At 34.4% G+C, this 17489-nt stretch overlaps 2 protein-coding genes across 9 annotated transcripts; both read left to right on the forward strand.

Annotated features, from left to right (window-relative positions):
- The first annotated feature begins 261 nt into the window (after positions 1-261).
- Positions 262-6773, forward strand: LOC107901872 (CBL-interacting serine/threonine-protein kinase 23). Of its 4 annotated transcripts, none has more exons than XM_016828034.2 (15): positions 262-925; positions 1723-1785; positions 1988-2059; positions 2198-2305; positions 2400-2480; positions 2798-2851; positions 2937-3062; positions 3603-3692; positions 4140-4259; positions 4346-4468; positions 4885-5001; positions 5366-5422; positions 5551-5625; positions 5828-5906; positions 6464-6773. In XM_016828034.2, exons 1-15 carry the CDS (start codon positions 746-748, stop codon positions 6535-6537), a joined length of 1419 nt encoding a protein of 472 aa, XP_016683523.1. In that variant the 5' UTR covers positions 262-745; the 3' UTR covers positions 6538-6773. The 4 variants fall into 4 exon arrangements, with proteins under 4 accessions (XP_016683523.1, XP_016683524.1, XP_016683525.1 ...); XM_016828035.2 differs by having other exon boundaries at positions 6473-6773; XM_016828036.2 differs by lacking the exon at positions 4885-5001.
- Positions 6774-6855: 82 nt separating this feature from the next.
- LOC107901871 (uncharacterized) lies at positions 6856-15991 on the forward strand. 5 transcript variants are annotated; one of them, XR_005914603.1, is made up of 9 exons: positions 6856-7218; positions 8164-8413; positions 8613-8736; positions 9403-9746; positions 9825-11610; positions 12721-12983; positions 13647-13753; positions 15240-15405; positions 15775-15991. XR_005914603.1 is itself a non-coding variant. In XM_041095496.1 (8 exons), exons 1-7 carry the CDS (start codon positions 7163-7165, stop codon positions 13716-13718), a joined length of 2895 nt encoding a protein of 964 aa, XP_040951430.1. In that variant the 5' UTR covers positions 6916-7162; the 3' UTR covers positions 13719-13753; positions 15240-15622. The 5 variants fall into 5 exon arrangements, 3 of the variants coding, with proteins under 3 accessions (XP_040951432.1, XP_040951430.1, XP_040951431.1); XR_005914602.1 differs by having other exon boundaries at positions 6916-7218; positions 15722-15991; XM_041095496.1 differs by lacking the exon at positions 15775-15991 and having other exon boundaries at positions 6916-7218; positions 15240-15622.
- The last annotated feature ends 1498 nt before the right edge of the window (positions 15992-17489 follow it).

The following is a 17489-nucleotide window of genomic DNA, read 5'->3' on the forward strand; positions in this document are numbered from 1 at the left end:
TATAAAAAGTTTAAAAAATATATAAAAATTTTAAAAAATATAAAAAAAACCTAAACTCTAAACTCTAAAATACCACCTTAACAAAAATTTAAACTCTAACCCTAAAATAAAATAACCCTCGCAACAAAAAATCGTTTTCATTTATTCAATCTAATCCCGTAATTTTTCGAAAAATCGATTTAATACAATAATTTATAAAAAAAAAGGTTAGCCCATTACGTGATGTATAAAAAAACACCATTATTGACCTTTATTTAATTATTTTCTAAGTCAATTTCTAAGTCAATCTCCCTTGCATTTCGTGCAAATCAAACGTTGTTGAGGTACTAGGATTAAATTTAAAATTCCTTCTTTGATGAGAAAATTTGCCAATGCCAGATAAAAAAAAGATTTACTTTCAAATCTTTACTTCTCTTGAGCCCTTTCTCAGCTTTTGATTAATCTAAAAAGTTTCATCCATGTTTGATTCCGCTCCCTCTGCTTCTACTTTCTTTCTCTTCAACATCTTCCCTTTAATAATCGGGCTTTAAAGTTTTCTGCTTTTGATCTTTACATATAGGAGTTTATTTTCTTGAATTCGTTTTATTAGAAGAGAAAAGAAAATGAGGGTAGCCAAGTCTCGGGTATGGCAACCATGCAAGAAGAAGAGGTATTTGATTAATTGCAAGCTTTGAAAGAAAGGTTTTCTTGAAAAGACAAGGGAAAATAAATTTAAGAGAAATAAAAAGGAATTTTAGAGGAAGCGATGGCGAATCGCACTAGTGCAGCGAGCAAGACACGTGTGGGGAAGTACGAGCTAGGGAGGACGTTGGGAGAAGGATCATTCGCAAAGGTGAAATTTGCGAAGAATATCGAGGCGGGAGAAAATGTAGCAATCAAAATTGTTGATAAAGAGAAAGTTTTGAAGCATAAGATGATCGGTCAGGTAGTTTTATTTTCTTCTAATTACTCTTATACATCTCGTTTGCAAATGTACACTAATTGATTGTTGATATGATTTGGGAAGTTTTTTTTTTATACGTAATCTTAATTTTATGTTAATTTGAATTCTCTTTTGTATGTTTGGTTGATTTCCTACACTAATTACTGTCATCAGTTACTTGAGTGATTTTTCTGTTCCTAATTCAGATGCTAAACATGTTTTGACTTTATGATTTCATTTTCTTGACAGTTTAGTATTTTTATTCGTTTTGTTTGGTTTTGGTAATCTTTTCTTTTTTTTTTCTTATGATTCAATTAAGAATTGCGAGAATAAGATGATTTAGTGAGCAGATTGGGACGCCATATAGATAGTAGTTAAGGATTATCAAACAAATGGGTATGTGGAAAAAAATGAGTCAAATTTAATTTGTCTATAAGAAACAGTGTTAATAGTTTTTCAGTTGATTAAGTTTGGTCTGTTCTATTTTTAGAGTGAAAAAAGATGATTCACTGTTTCAAAATCTGCAAATTTTCCATATTTCCGGGGATTGGCTTGTAAAAGAAGGTAGAATTCAGCTTTATAAGTCAATGAAAGTTGATTGGTATTTTCTACAGGGTTCCGTGCTCCAAGTTTTCGAAATTATACATGTTGAAAAAACTTATTTTTGGAATTGTTACACACCCCTTGATTTTTCTCCTTATTCAGTCTGACAGATTGAAATCTTCTATTCCCTGTCTGAATCTCATTTCTGTTTTACTTGCATATGCTACATTGTTCTTTTTCTTTGTTGTTGTTTGCAGATTAAACGTGAAATCTCAACAATGAAACTCATCAGACACCCAAATGTCATCCGTATGTATGAGGTTTGGCACTAAGCTTTTCTCTGGTTAGCTTAATCTAGTTATTTTGGTTTATCCTTTTGTATTTCTTTGTTGTATCTTGTATGTGCTCACATGGCAATCTGACTGTTTATTTGTAAGTAGGGGACTCTACTTGGCTTTATAACTAATGTAAGTATGGTATGTCTATACTTCTTGTTAACTTCTAGCAATGTTCTTTGTGTAGGTGATGGCTAGCAAGACAAAGATATACATTGTTCTGGAATTTGTAACTGGTGGTGAACTTTTTAACAAAATTGTAAGATCCCTCACATACAGTTTTATGTTTTACTTTGGGAAAAGTAAAAGTGGAACTAGGAATAAAACTCAGCTGTTCATAAGCATTTGAATACCATACATTAATCTGGCTTTTGTCCTGCTTGTCTTCTTGTGCCAGGCTAGCAGAGGGAGGTTTAAGGAAGACGAAGCTAGAAAGTACTTTCAGCAGCTTATTCATGCCGTGGATTATTGCCATAGCAGAGGTGTTTACCATCGTGACCTGAAGGTGTGTATATTTTTGTGTTCATTGCCCCTTTGCCCATAACAGTTGCATGTGTAAATTTCTTTGATACAGCAGAACAGTGTTTTGTAATTTACAGCCAGAAAATTTGCTGCTGGATGCAAATGGAGTTCTTAAAGTTTCAGATTTTGGTTTGAGTGCTTTACCTCAGCAAGTTGGAGTGAGTATGCTGCTTTATGTGTTGTGATCTCTCTCTCTCTCTCAATGATAATATTCTCCCAAGATTTTATTTTGATTATGAAGTACTTTTATGGCTGCTTGCTCCTTCTTGTATTATACTACGCCTTGCCACTTTGCATGTGTGTGATTTTTGGTTTGCTTGAGTGCTAGAAGTTAGTGGTCAGCAAAAGAAGATAGCAGACCCCAAAAGTGCATTACATTTGGGTTCTCCATTGCCTACCACATTGGCGGATGGCTATTTATCATGCAACTGTTTTTAATACACTGATAAAATAATTTAAAACAATCTTCATATAGGATGACGGGTTACTTCATACAACATGCGGAACACCAAATTATGTTGCTCCAGAGGTATGTCTGCTTTTTTTTTTCAAACAAATTTCTGTTTCTTTATTCTCCATTAGCTTTTCTTATTGTTTGTGCTATCACTTTTTAGGTGATCAACAATAAAGGCTATCATGGAGCTAAGGCAGATCTTTGGTCATGTGGTGTGATACTCTTTGTCTTAATGGCTGGCTACTTGCCTTTTGAGCACCCCAATTTAATGGGTTTATATAAAAAGGTGGCTGTTCTCTCATCTTTCAGATTTATTTTTCTTTTACTTCAAAGTAAAAGCTGTTGTGTTTTTACTTATCAAGTCACCATTGGCATAAGTTAATTGAAGAATCAGATGGTATCATATTCTGAAAATAATCAATTTCTCCTGGTAAATATTGATTTGGACCCAATATTCCATTATCCCTATTGTTAGCCAGCATTTGCTTCCTCAATCATTATTGTTACTTTAAAGAATAAAATGAATTGTTTTGAAGAAATATAAATGAATATTGAAAGTCTAAGTTATCTGTGGTAGTTGGCTTGGGAAACCAACACTACTCCATAGAGGTAGTTTAAGTCATAGCTAGAATGGACGGTACCTTGGAAATATAGATAAGAAAAGTTAATGTGCACACAAATAAGCTCAGAGAAACAGATGACTTTTGTGTTTGTATCTACGCACAACAATGCTGTCATACTGCTGATTAATGCTGTTTAATGCTGTTTAATGATTTTGTCTTCTGCATTTAAAATGATTTCTCTAATGAAGTTTATGTAACTGAAGATATTTAAGGCTGACTTCGATTGTCCTCCATGGTTCTCCTCAAGTGCAAAGAAATTAATCAAGAGAATCCTAGATCCTAATCCATTAACAGTAAGTTCTTGTCTCTTGCCCTTTGCTCAATGCTTTCTTTCTCCCATTTTCAATTTTTTTTTGTTTTCGGTAGCATTTTTAATTCAATTTCCCCCAAAGGTTGCGGGCCTTGACGTTCTCTTTAATTTTTTTGGGTCAATGCAATTTTTTGGCCTTTGAACTTAGCAACTAGGTCCAGTTTGGTACCTGCACTTTTTTTTCCACTTTGGTAAACTTCACAGCTTTTCCTATTTTGATCCCTGAGCTTGGATTTCGTAAAAGTATGATGATAATGTGGCACTCTGAGGTTGTGCAATGTCATCATATTTTTTTTAAGTTTTAGATTTTATATATAGTTTTTAAAATTTCAATATGATGTGGTACAATCTCAGAGTTTAGGGGCCAAATATTATATTTACCAGTTTTTTCTTGGATATGATTTTCACTCATTATTTGTGATTGAACCAGAGGATAACAGTTGCTGAGATTATTGAGAATGAGTGGTTTAAGAAAGGATATATCCCACCTAGGTTTGAGCGTGCTGATGCTAGTCTTGATGATGTGGATGCCATTTTCAACGAATCAAGGGTAAGAGTTGTGTTTTTCACATATTGAATGTGGTTTTGTGGCATTGCTGCAATGAAATGAGTCTGGATGCATGATTTTTGTTGCAGGATTCTCGGAACCTTGTTGAACAGTGTGAAGAAGGGTCTGTCGTACCTGCTACTATGAATGCATTTGAACTTATCTCAACATCGCAGGGTCTCAACCTCAGTAGTCTGTTTGAGAAGCAAATGGTATGTTAGCTAGTTATACGTGACTTTCTATGTGATATATTAAGCACAAGAGGGAAACAGCCTGGATAATCTCACATTTTGATTCATCCAGTGAAGTGAAAGCCCCTTTGGTGGTAGACATGAACTAGAATTTTCTTGAACTCTGAAGTTGTGCATAAAGTGTTTTAACTGTCTTGAGGCATGTCATTGATAATTCACCTGTTATATCCCATTGTTTACTGGTCCTATTTTGCTTAAAATGAAATTTTAGTTCTTGATGCAGCATGGTTGATATTCACTGATACGATCATACAAAAAGTTTAGACCGTCAAATCTAATAGAATATGTTTCATTTTGTGGAAGTCTTGGATTACGCGTCAACTTACAAAATACATAACCTTGAAAGTTAAAGTGGTTGTAATTTCCTCTAATTACAGGGACTTATTAAACGGGAAACAAGATTCACATCAAAATGTCCTGCTAATGAGATAATCTCAAAAATAGAAAAAACTGCAATGCCCATGGGTTTTGGTGTGAAGAAAAATAACTACAAGGTTTATCTCTTCCCAGCCTCTTCATTTTGACTGCTGTTTATCGTCTCAAGAAATTAGATGGATCAATTTGCAGTTAATATTCATGCTTGCTAATCATGGTATTTGATCATTTATTAACAACTCTACACCTGCTCAGTGAAGCACTGATGCTATTTCTGATGGACACATATTAAACATGATTCCATTTTTGTTTGTGTTTGTCACCAACTCCATTTGGTAATTGTCTTGGTATCAAGCTCTTTCGAATAGAACTGGAGTGTTGCATAGAGAGACTCGGATGTATCTAAATTGAGATGATGTGTAGTCAGTTTAGAACTTTGACTAGAAAATCAGTTTAATTTCCCTGTTTTTTTACCCATCTCAGATGAAGCTTCTAGGAGAAAAAACTGGACGCAAGGGTCATTTGGCTGTTACAACAGAGGTACCTCTGTTTCAGTCATAATTTTTTTTGCATAATTTCAGTTTCACCTTGTCTGAAATTGATTGAACATGATTATTAATGATCCTATCTATAACATGTCCCCTGACACTGCCTCTTTTCTTTTTCAGATTTTTCAGGTGGCTCCTTCCCTTTTCATGGTTGAACTTCGAAAGTCTGAAGGGGATACCCTGGAATTTCACAAGGTATTACCCTAATGTCAGTGCTGTATCATTAATGCGGTGGGCACTTTTGTTTAATAATTTGCTGATAACCATGGTCATGTAAAGCCATGCAAAGCATGTCAATTTGATGTTTCCCGATTCTAAGTACACCTGGTAGTGGTACATATATTTTCCTCTTTGGTTTGATATTACCTTGAAATAACACTGTTTCCTAAATTTACAGTTCTATAATAATCTCTCTACTGGGCTAAAAGATATTGTTTGGACAACTACAGACAGAGGAAAAGTGGAAGAAAAGGATGGTTAGTATATCGTTCCATCTAGCAGTGCGTGCATCTCTTCTGAATTGTCAATCACGTATCCTCCTATGATTTTTATTTATTTATTTATTGGAAGGAGAATCTAGATTCAACGTATTTTTGCTGGACTAAGACATAGAGATGTTAATCCCATGAGCTAAGTGGAATCTTATCCCTTCTTTAGGGGAAATATAGGTTGCCCTCTGATAGCTTCAGGCTTGAATCTTTTGCAAAATTATTTCAAGTGTGTACATTATGAATTTAACGTGGATGGCTTGGAGTATGTCAGCAATTAGCAGTTGAGAAAATTTAATTTCTGTTGGAATGATGCAACAATCAAAATAAGTTGTATTAAATCTACCTTCCATCATATTGCATGCCTGGGTATTGGATTTTATCTTTATCTATACAAATTTACTTTGAATTAAGGTTTGAGATAATATGTTACTTGGACTCGAGCAAGAGTGTTGTTGATATTGTATGTGTTTGAACATGAGTATGCTTAATTTTTTAAAATTTTGGACTCTCCTTGGTTTTGGGTTTTTATTTGAGTCCTTCAGTTATTGCAGGGTGTGCTGCTGGGTCTTCTCCACCCAATGACGGGCATTCCCAGTCGCAATGCGCTATCCGTTGATTTCTGTTGGGCGAATTGTCAGTCACCGGCGGCTACTAAAAAAAACAAATATTTATCTTGTTCTTCGATAGACGTTGCTAGAAACTTCAGCTTGTGTAAAAGAAGGCACTTTATATACGCATACCAGCTATATATTTGCTTCTGTATAATATGCCTTAAATGTGATGTTCCTATCAATTGAATTTGTGAATAAATAAAATGGGGAAAAGAAAAGCAAAGGAAAATCTGTTGTTTCACTTTATTTCTTTCTTTAATTCTTTTTCCCAATTATCTTTCTATATTTATCACATGACAACTATTTTTACAGAGTTTTGACCCAAAATCTGATCGTAGCATAAAAACGTGTAAGCCTTTGAAGAAGATTGAAGTGTCGTTGATATCCTCCTAATTTTTGCTTATAAAATAAAATGAAGGCCTAAACAAGTAAAAGCGAGGTTAGGGATTGAAGCCCATACGCTCGCGTTACGCGCGTCTGGCAACTATATACACGATATAAAAGGCAGCTGACAATGTCAATTATTCGGGTTTCGAGTTCGACTCACTTGGTCTCTGCTTTCGAAATCAAATTATTGCTGTAACATATACTTTTTCTTAGGCCAAAAGGAAGAGGAGGGAAGGGTCTGCAATGAGAGAAGAGGTTATTAGCTCTGGTGGCACCATAGATCCCACACCTGCTGCGAGGTACCAATTCTCACCTCTCTTTCTCCCTCCCCCATTGTCATCTCAATTCTCAAATTAGGGTTTTCTTTCGCAATCCTTCATTTTTCAGGTGAAAGTAGGGGTTTGTTTTCTGTTTTTCTGTGTGATTTTTAGGGCTAAGGTTAGGTTTCTATTGGGTGTGTTTGGCTGCCGGGAAAAGCGACGCGAGAAGAAGACTGAGGAATTAATTGTTCTGGAGAGTGGAAAATTATTGAGATTTAGTTAAAGCAACGTTTTTGGTTGCCGAGAAAGTGAGGAACAAGTAATGAGAGGATGGGTTCGGCTAAAGATATCCTAATTTTGAGCTTAGGCGCATTTTCTCTCGAACATGAAAATGGAAAAAGAAAATTGAAAAGAACTGATTAAAGTCAGTTTTTGGTTTTGACGGTTCACTGGGTTATTTATAATTTTTGTGCTCAATTTCATCCCTTCTATCTTGTTTTTCAATTTTTCTCTCAAGCTCAACTAAATGTATTTTGAAGCTGTAATTTTGAAATAGCTATTAAGGACCTGAGATAAATGAGGGTATTTTTACTGTTGCAAAAATTGTTGCTCTAGTTTCAAGTTATGTAAAGGAAGAGCAGAGTAGAAAAGCCTTGATGATCTAGAAATGATACCGTTTATCATTTCTATGCTTGTTTTGCTACGTGCTAAGTCCTTAATTACCTTGTTATGTGGCTACTTACCTTTAAGGGTGGGGCCAATAGAGGATGGAAACTGGCTCAACGTCCACTAGGAATATGCCATTAACTATCAGGATAGTCGTTTCCTGTTAAAGAAACTGACTTATACGAGGGATTTGTTAATATACAGTATGAGGAGGTATGGATATGCCTGTTCCATTCATTTTATATGAAACAGTTATATATATGATGTTCCATTAGGAGTTCAAAAAATATATATATTTATGCTACTTCTCCTTATCAGTTCTGCTGGTGCATCCTCCCCTGCTGTTCCAACAAATGTCGGCAGTGTTGATTGGTCTGGTCATGGCCAAAATTCCAAAGCAGCTTCTAAATCTTGTGTCGGATCCCAAGCCCAATGGATTTCACTCTATTCTACTGCTGGTGGGTCTGCTCTTGGATCATCAAGAACTTCATGTCGACCATGGGAAAGAGGAGATCTTCTCAGGCGATTGGCTACATTTAAGCCTGTGAATTGGTTTGGGAAACCTAAGGTATGCTTTTGATCTGGGATCTCCTTGTGTACATTTACTAGTGGATACACTTTCAAATACAAAGTTTCAAGTTTTTGCTTAGAACTAATGTGATTTCATCTGTGTTGAGTTTAATACTTACGAGATTCAGTATTCTTTTAGTTATAGAGTCTGATTAATATGATCTTAAGGCATACTGCTCCTTTCAAGTGAATTGTAGGTTGCAAGCTCATTGTCTTGTGCTCGGAGAGGATGGATAAACATAGATGTTGATAAAATTGCATGTGAAACATGTGGGGCATGCCTGAATTTTGCTTCCTCCCCATCCTGGGCTACTTCTGAAGGTTAGCTGCTGTAATTCCATTATTTGCTTTTTGCTAGTTCAGCTCCCTAGGAAAATATAATCATTGTAGTGTGATCATCACAAAAACTCAAGCATTTCAAGGTATTTGATGCTTTGAGATATGCTTAATGATATATAGAAAATAGACGAGCAACACTGTGATAAATGGACTGATAAATAGAACTTAGTTTCTGGACAGTTATGATTTTCTGTATCCTTTAAACGAATTGTGCTATTAGGAACTATAATTCATTGCCTTATGACAATAAATTGACATTGTTGTAGCTAAGAAACATAAGTTACAGGAAACATTAATGTTTATTTGTTTGTATATTTTTTCTAAGTGATTGCTTCTAAATGCTTGCTTCTGCTCTCATTCACTTTCTTTAGATCAGCAACGTGAATGATGAATTGAGCCATTTATGCTTGTTTTAGTCTTACTTGATGTTAAATTAGGTTTTACTTATTATTATGGTAGGTTGATTGCTTAACAATTGTTCTGGTTTCTGTATCATAGAAATAGAACTGAGCATTTTGGGTGGTTTGCTGTCATGAAATTAATATTGTGGATGATGAAATTGATACACACTGCTTTGATCTCTCCTCTTTGCCTTCTCTCAATTGCTATTGATATTTATCTTTTTCTGGGGGGTTTTCATTTCTGAAGCTGAGGATGCTGGTCAGGCCTTTTCCAAGCAGCTGGATGTTGGGCACAAGGTTGCTTGTCCTTGGAGAGGAAACAGCTGTCCAGAAAGCTTGGTTCAATTCCCTCCAACACCTCAGTCTGCTCTAATTGCAGGATACAAGGATAGGTGTGATGGACTTATGCAGTTCCAGTCTCTTCCTGTAGTAGCAGCATCTGCAGTGGAGCATATGCGTGTCTCTCGAGGTCCACAACTCGATCGCCTTCTATATCAGTTGCAGAATCATATGGCAGAGTTTGAGTCCAGATCAGAGAGTATACTGGAAGCTGATAGTGCTCGAGATGGTGCATTTTGTCTGTACTCTCGTGTAAGATATTCTAATGATGTTCTATCTGCTGGTAATTGGTAATGTTTCAATGTTCTTATGTGCTTTACCTTTTTGCAGTCACAGAAGCTCATTAGCTTGTGTGGATGGGAACCAAGATGGCTTCTAAATGTTCAAGACTGTGAAGAGCATTCGGCTCAATCAGCTAGAAATGGATGTTCTTTTGGCCCTAACACGACTCAGGTCCATCGTTCGCAGGATCCTGGACCAAGCAAAAATGCTCTCATTGCTTCTGGCAAGGATATTGGAAAAAATAAATTGATAGTTGTGGAGGCTAGATCTGAATACAGGTCACCTTTGTTAGACTGTAGCTTATGTGGTGCTACTGTCAGGATATTGGATTTCTTAACTGTTCCTCGACCTGCTCGTGTTGCTCCCAACATTGATATCCCTGATACAAGCAAGAAAATGGGATTGACTCGTGGAGTAAGTGCAGCCAGTGGAATTAGTGGTTGGGTTGCCATTGATGATCCAGAGAAAGAACCAACTGAAGACCGTGATGAAGTGGGAACAACTGATGAGAGAAATTTGATGCAAAAAACAGATGTTGAATTGAATCTTACAATGGCTGGGAGTTTGTCTTTTAGTCAGTTGGGTAGAGCCGCAACATCCAGAAATATGAATGATGCAGATATGGGACGGGATTTAATGATTGGGCAACCATCAGATAGTGAGGTTGGTGATCGAGCTGCTTCTTATGAATCACGGGGTCCTAGTTCTCGCAAGCGAAGCTTGGAGATAGGTGCCAGTTCAGAGGACAGACCACAGTTACGCCCGCAGCAAGCTGATAGTGTTGAAGGAACTGTCATCGATCGTGATGGTGACGAAGTCACTAATACCCGACAATATTCTGCTGGGCCTTCAAAACGAGCTCGGGATTCAGATATTTTTGATACTTACTGCTCACCATATCCAAGAGACTCCTCTGATGCAGGTCCAAGCCATGCAATGGGCTGTGAAACTTCTGTAGATGGCAACAAAGTTGCTCTGTTTAGGCAAGGAAGCAGCCATGTTATTGGAATACCGTCAGCCAGAGATTCAACGCGTGCATCCTCTGTCATTGCAATGGATACTGTGTGCCACAGTGCAGATGATGACTCCATGGAAAGTGTTGAAAATTATCGTGGAGATGTTGATGATATCCATTTTCCCTCTTCTAGTATATATGGCCACCTTGATATGAATGACACATCAGAGTTGAATTATAGTAATCAAGCTCAGCAGAGTATTTGTTTCCAACAAACTGCTGAAGCAGTTCCAGGTGAAGTAGGCATCAGCAGTACAAATGATGGTGATGAAATTTTCAATGCTGAAACTGTGACAGCTCATGCTAGGGATGGGCTCAGCTTTGGAATTAGTGGGGGGAGTGTTGGTATGTGTGCCAGCCATGAAGCTGATATCCATGGAGCAGATGTCTCTGTGCATAGAACAGATAGTGTAGTTGGTGATATAGAACCCAGAATTGAAGATGCTGAAAATCAGGGTCAAACTGGTGAATCTGCTCCAGATCCTGGGTTGATGGATGAGGTTGTTCCAGATGAAATAGATAGAGAGGATCCTCTTGGTGCCAGCCGAGAAATGTTGTCTCACTCTCTAGGAAGGGATGACAGCGGATCAAAAGTTGATGGCTCTGCCAAGGCAGAGTCTATTGAGAGTGGTGAAAAGATAAGCCAAAGCTGCAAAGTAATCCCAGATAACAATGCTCTTCCTTCTCTTTCTTGCAATGCAAATGTGTACTCTGGTAATGAAACAACCAAGGAGATAAAAAATGCTGGAAAATCATCTTCTATAAACAACTGTACGTATCCAGATCCAGATTCAGATCTTGCTGTTGCAACTGGGATAGGTAAACCCTATGTTTTTTTTGTGGATCCAAGCCATAAAATTTTCATTGATTTAATTTTAACGCACTTTGGGTAGTTTGGTCTTCATATTTATTTACTTATTACACTTCAATAACACATAAATATGATGGCAAAAGTAGTTCACCAGAAAACTGGCTGTTAAAGAAAAGCAAGATTCACCTCTTTGGCTCGCAGGTGTTCTTAAATTTATGCTGTTATCTGTAGGTTTTGTAAGTTTGGCATCTTTATCTTTGTAATAATTCTTTTCCTTCCATTTCAAGTTATCTTGATTCTTGAAAATTGCTAATGATGTATTGTATATAGTACTAAATGCTTCTTAGATTTAATCTAAATGTGTTCTTAGGGTTGCTTTGAGAACTATTAGCTCTATGGTTCTGAATTCTCTGATTTTGAGCAATACTTCCCTTGCCTATTTTTAGTAGATTGAAAAATTTTAGCATCTATGCATAAAATGAATAAGTGGAATAGTTTTTTGCCAACTGAGTGAAATAGTTTGAAATATCTTTTTTTGGAAGTGTAATAGTTTGACTGTATTGCATTTAGAATAATAATGCTGCATGAGCTGATTCCAACCTTCTCACTTGTGAGTGGAATAGTTTTTTGCCAACTGAGTGAAATAGTTTGAAACATCTTTTTCTGGAGCTTTCTGAGATAAAAGTCTGTTGCGCTCTGAATTGATATGATAATTTTCTTCAAATTATCATTAGTTTTCAGTGGTAACACCTTTAGTTTGGTTTGGAGTTGCTTTCATTCAGCCTGCTGAAGCTGTAAAAATAAGATATTCTCTGGATCATAAAGATTTGTCTTCTAGGTCATAATTAATTCGATCTTCTGGATTGTGTTCTTATTTCTGTTGATATCTAGATCTCTATGTAATTAGCATTTAACAGTGTGCCATACATGCTTTGAAATATGTACCAACTTCAATATTACTGATATTGCCTTCATTAACTTGGCTTGCATTGCCTTTAGATTGTGCTGGAACCATGTGTTAAAATTCATTTTTATGGAAGTACAAAGGTGGACTCTCCATTTCTATTTCCTTTCTTTTTCTCTTCTGGATGCCTTCTCAAAGCTGACTTGATTTTTAGGGCCACCAAAAGGAGAAAGCAATTATGAAGAAGCTATAGAATTTGATCCAATTATTCATCACAACCAGTTCTGCCCCTGGGTGAATGGAAATGTAGCTGCTGCTGGCTGCAGTGGCTACTCCAGCTCCACCTCCTGCTCCAATGCTGATGTTGTTGCACTTTGTGGGTGGCAGCTGACCTTGGATGCTCTGGATGCCCTGCGATCACTGGGTCATATTCCTGTACAGACAGTACAGTCAGAATCGGCAGCATCATTGCATAAGGTTAGTTGTGTTAAAACTAAAATAATGGTGGATCTGGGGCATAAGGTTAGTTGCTGCTGTCAAGTCTTGAATTTGGTTCCTATTCTTGCATGGTTTTGTGAATCTTATTGATGTATCCTTGCCTTTGGTTCTTGGTGAAGAGTCCAAGCTTGTGAAAATCTCCTCTTACTTCCAAGCCATGGCCTACTGCTTTATAAATGACAATCATGCTTTATTGAGGGCTTTAAAGATATAATCTATGTGGGTTGGGGTACTTTGACTGCCCCTCATTCAGTTAGTTCATACTCGTTTAAATTGATGCTGTTGTGGCTTACCTTAAGCAATGGAGAGTGAAAGAAAATGACTGATCATATCCATTTAAATTAATACTGCTGTAGCAGTTATTATATCTTAAAAAAAGGAGAGTTCAAAGTTTTTTTTTGGGATTTTGGTGGTCATTATTTTTGCATGGGTTGTCAGATGCTGATTAATAGTAGTCTTTGGTTGAACTTGTTTTCTTTGGGGAAGAGCCAACTCATCTAGTATCTAGGTGGTTATGGTTCATGTTTCATCATTTGACAATTATGAGAGCAGCTACTACGGCTTGTGGCATCTATGATCTGCTTGGCACACTGCTACGCTAACCCCTCATTTTTACAACTAATAGTCTATTTCTGTATGCAGGATGATCAGCAAACTCCTGGTAAAAGGCTCCTTCAACGGCATTCTGTGAACAAAAGTCATGGCCAACATTGATAGTCGAACATGAAGTGCAAGGAAACCTGCAATGAGTAAGTAACTTTAGTAAAATGATTGTTGTAGGTCCCTCTAATCTTGCATCTTTGTTCATTTAGTTCTAGTTTTAATTGGATTTTGGATCATCTTTCTAGAACAGGTGTAAGATAACCATTAACGTATGCAACAAATTTTAGTTAGGAGGGTGGGGCCGAGCCTGCAATACACATCCCCCCTTTGTTTCTTCATTATGAAAAATTAGTTGAAAAAAATCTAGGAATAAACACAGTAGGTACTTATATTTTAGGGTTAGAAGCAATTTAGTTTGGAAAGTGCACAAACCTGGACAACTGATGGCGGCATTAGCTATTTCTTATAATAAACTATAGGTAAGGAGCAATTTAGCCCCTATGGTATTTGAAATTGAGCAAATAAAAACAATTGAAGTGGCATTAACAATTTAAGTTAATAAAAGCTAACATGGCCAGAAGAAAAAAAACTTTCTTAAAAAAAATATAAATGCAACCACGGATAATGTACAATTGGTTGAAATTTAAAAAATTAACAAAAAGAAAAATTTGAAAAAGAAAATATGATATTCATAAAATGTTCTAAAAATAAAATAATTTATAAAATTAAGAAAATAAAAAAGTTCTAAAATTATTGGGGAAAAAGTCCAAAAATATTATTTTTATAAAATTCAAAAAAGTTCCGTGAATAATTTTTTTTCTTTTTTCTAATTTTTTCAAAATTTTGGAAATATTTATTAATTTTTGAATGTTTATTATTTTTTATATTTGAAATTCAACCAATTGAGGATGAACGTGCAATTGTTTTTCACTACTGTACTTATATTTGTTCTTTCCACCACGTTTGCTTTTACACACGTAAACAATTATTGTCGTATTCAATTGTACTTCATTGCTCACTTTTGAATAGTATAAGGATAAAATCACCTCCATTAATTTGAAAGGGGCTAACTTGCTCTTAATATAATAGTTTATTAACCGAAATAGTAAATACCATTATCAATTGTCATTTTTTTCTCGCTTTCTAATAATATATGAACTAAATTGATCCATTTATTTTGAGAGGGATTAAAATGCTTGTAATCCTATAGTACAAGGACCTCGTGAATATTTATTCCAAAATTGTATATTTTCTACAGTTCCAAATCTACAATGCAGTGTATAAGAGAAATCAGATTAAATGATCATAGGTTGACAAAACTATAATGAAGTTCTACTGTTAAGGGGTGTGGTTATGTACTAGATTTAATGTGGGTTGCATAGCTGACATTATAAACTGTTGATTTTCTTCTATATTACAACTCCGTGAAGAATAGGTGGTTTGGAGCTGAAGTTCTGAAAATAATGCAAAATTTTGGTTATTAATGCGTATATTAAAGAAAAACAAATACAGTTGATATTGGTCAAACCCAAAAGAATACTAGGAATTATATTGAAAACATAGAAATATATTTTTAGCATACTATGCATTTGGATATCCAATCCTTGAATGTAATTGCAATTATCTCGACAGAACCTGCATGGAGCAGTGTAATTACGATTTCCCTCTGGCTTTCATGTATGCGCCAATGTCAGTAAAGGGTTGGATCAAATTTGAAGCACTTTGAGCTGTTGCCAGGGTGAATGGTTTTGTTGTTTGTAAAACATGATCCCATGGTAAGGTAGTTTGTGTTATTCAGGTGAGATACTATACTGCATAAATTATCATTTCTTGGTTTCTTTCAGACTATTATTGCGAATATAATTGTCTTCTATTATTATTCAATTATGTGACGGTGAACAATGCTGTTAAAGAACAAATTGTCTCTATTTCTACAACTTTGGTTCTTCTGGATTCTCATTTCATGGATGACATTGCTAATAAATAAAATGAAGATTTTTGGTGATGTTGCTAAATGACATTGTCATCAGACACTTGTGACATACAAATAAGATTGAAATAGGATCAGCTTTTGGGACCAATCTGAATGCTGCAATTTCTTCATCTCTTCTCAGAAAACCAAAGCTTTCCCCTGTCAATTTCCCAAATTTTATTCAGTGATTTTCAGATCACAGGCTCCTGAGTATGTCTGGAATAAAAAGGAAGCGACAGCTAACAGCAGAGCCAGCTGTTATTTCTCCGCCTCAAAGTACCGTAAGCAATGAAGTTATTGTAATTGATTAATTATTTTTAAAATTGATACTTAAATTGTATGTTACTTTTTATAATTTTTAATGTAAATGTAGATTTTCAATTGGGTATATATATAAATATATAATTTTATACTTAAGTTTTTAAGATTATTTATAAACTTCAACATTTATCATCAAATTATTTATTTTATGTTTCGTGTTATTTGCTATTATTTTACTTTTTTGTCGCAGTAGATATACTTAGTTTCGATGTTTATTTTGGTTTTATGTTTTTCTTTGTTCAAATTATGTTTGGTTTTCCTGCTTAACTTTTTTGTGTCGTTCAATGGGTAATGATGATGTCATAATAATGTAATCATTTGAAAATTATATAAAAATATTTAAAAATTAAAAAATATTTTTTTATAAAATTAAAATTGTTTTTATAATGTTTCACTTAAAAATATCAAAACTTTTTTTTATTTATAATTTTCATAATGTTTTATAAAGTACAGTTTTTTATAAAAAAAATTTGTTTTTATAATTTTATAAAAAAAAGAGATTAATTTATGTTTTGGCCTTGAAACATATTTGTTTTTCCACTTTGGTACTTTTAATTTTTTTAGTCCAATTTGACGCCTAAGGATACTTGTTTCTCTATTTGGTATTTGGTACTTAAAAGATGCCTCCATGTATTTTTTTAATCCAATTTTTAACAGACAAAAAAAAAAAGAAGCTAGCGACCAATCGCATACTATCGTGTGGCGTGTTTTTGTAAACAAAATATTTTTTTCTTTTATCAAATGAATATAAATATTAAAAACTATATAATTTGAAATATATATAATCTAGAAAAAACAAAAAAAATTATAAAAAATTACAAAAATACGAGAGATGAAAATAAATTAGTTAAAGTTAATAATGATATTATAAAAGATGTTAAAAAAAAGTGTAAAAATTATTTTTTTGAACATTAATCTTATTATAGGTTCTTATCATATTTGTGTTTTTTTATACAATACTTAGAATTAAGCATAGCTTTTCCTCAACCTTTAAATAGAAAAATAATACGCTTTAGTGCATTTAAACCCATGTCTTCTTGAGCTGACAACAATATTGATTCCAATTGAGCTAAAATTCAATTGATAGTTGTAAAAATTATTAAAAATACAAAACATTGTAAAAAATAGTTAAAATTTTTAGAGTTCATTAAAAATTATAAAAAGAAATAGAAATTATAAAAATCATATATAAAACCTTAATATATATGAAATAATTAAATATATAAAAATTCAAAAAATATAAATATTATGAAATCTATTTTTTTTCTTTCTCATCGATTCTAAATGTTTCTTAAATCAAGCTCATTAAATAGTCAAAAGTTTATATTTTCATAAAAAAGGTTATTTTTTTGTTAATACATTTTTCTTAATGAATGATTACCTGTCTTTTTCTTTGATTAGCTGTTCAATAGTCATATTAGGCAGATATAATATCAAAATATTATTGCGTTGATCTAACATTTATCTATTAGCTTGTTGCAAATAAAATAACGGGTAGTGAGTTGGAACGATTCACCCTTACGAGGAGCAGATCCATTTGTAATGAATGGAAAGTGTGGGGAAGTGCTTCTATTTTAAAATTCCTAAAA

The sequence above is a fragment of the Gossypium hirsutum genome, chromosome D06 (genome assembly GCF_007990345.1).
Source record: "Gossypium hirsutum isolate 1008001.06 chromosome D06, Gossypium_hirsutum_v2.1, whole genome shotgun sequence".
Lineage (NCBI taxonomy): Eukaryota > Viridiplantae > Streptophyta > Magnoliopsida > Malvales > Malvaceae > Gossypium > Gossypium hirsutum.

What these genes read in the sequence shown, in the direction of transcription:
- LOC107901872 (XM_016828034.2), top strand. Translation starts at nt 746, where the DNA reads ATGGCGAATCGCACTAGTGCAGCGAGCAAGACACGTGTGGGGAAGTAC. An exon ending in CAAATTATGTTGCTCCAGAG is followed by an intron (nt 2,852 to 2,936) that starts GTATGTCTGCTT and finishes ATCACTTTTTAG; the next exon opens with GTGATCAACAATAAAGGCTA. An exon ending in TAATGGGTTTATATAAAAAG is followed by an intron (nt 3,063 to 3,602) that starts GTGGCTGTTCTC and finishes ATGTAACTGAAG; the next exon opens with ATATTTAAGGCTGACTTCGA.
- LOC107901871 (XM_041095496.1), top strand. Translation starts at nt 7,163, where the DNA reads ATGAGAGAAGAGGTTATTAGCTCTGGTGGCACCATAGATCCCACACCT. An exon ending in CATTTTGTCTGTACTCTCGT is followed by an intron (nt 9,747 to 9,824) that starts GTAAGATATTCT and finishes ACCTTTTTGCAG; the next exon opens with TCACAGAAGCTCATTAGCTT. An exon ending in CGGCAGCATCATTGCATAAG is followed by an intron (nt 12,984 to 13,646) that starts GTTAGTTGTGTT and finishes TTCTGTATGCAG; the next exon opens with GATGATCAGCAAACTCCTGG.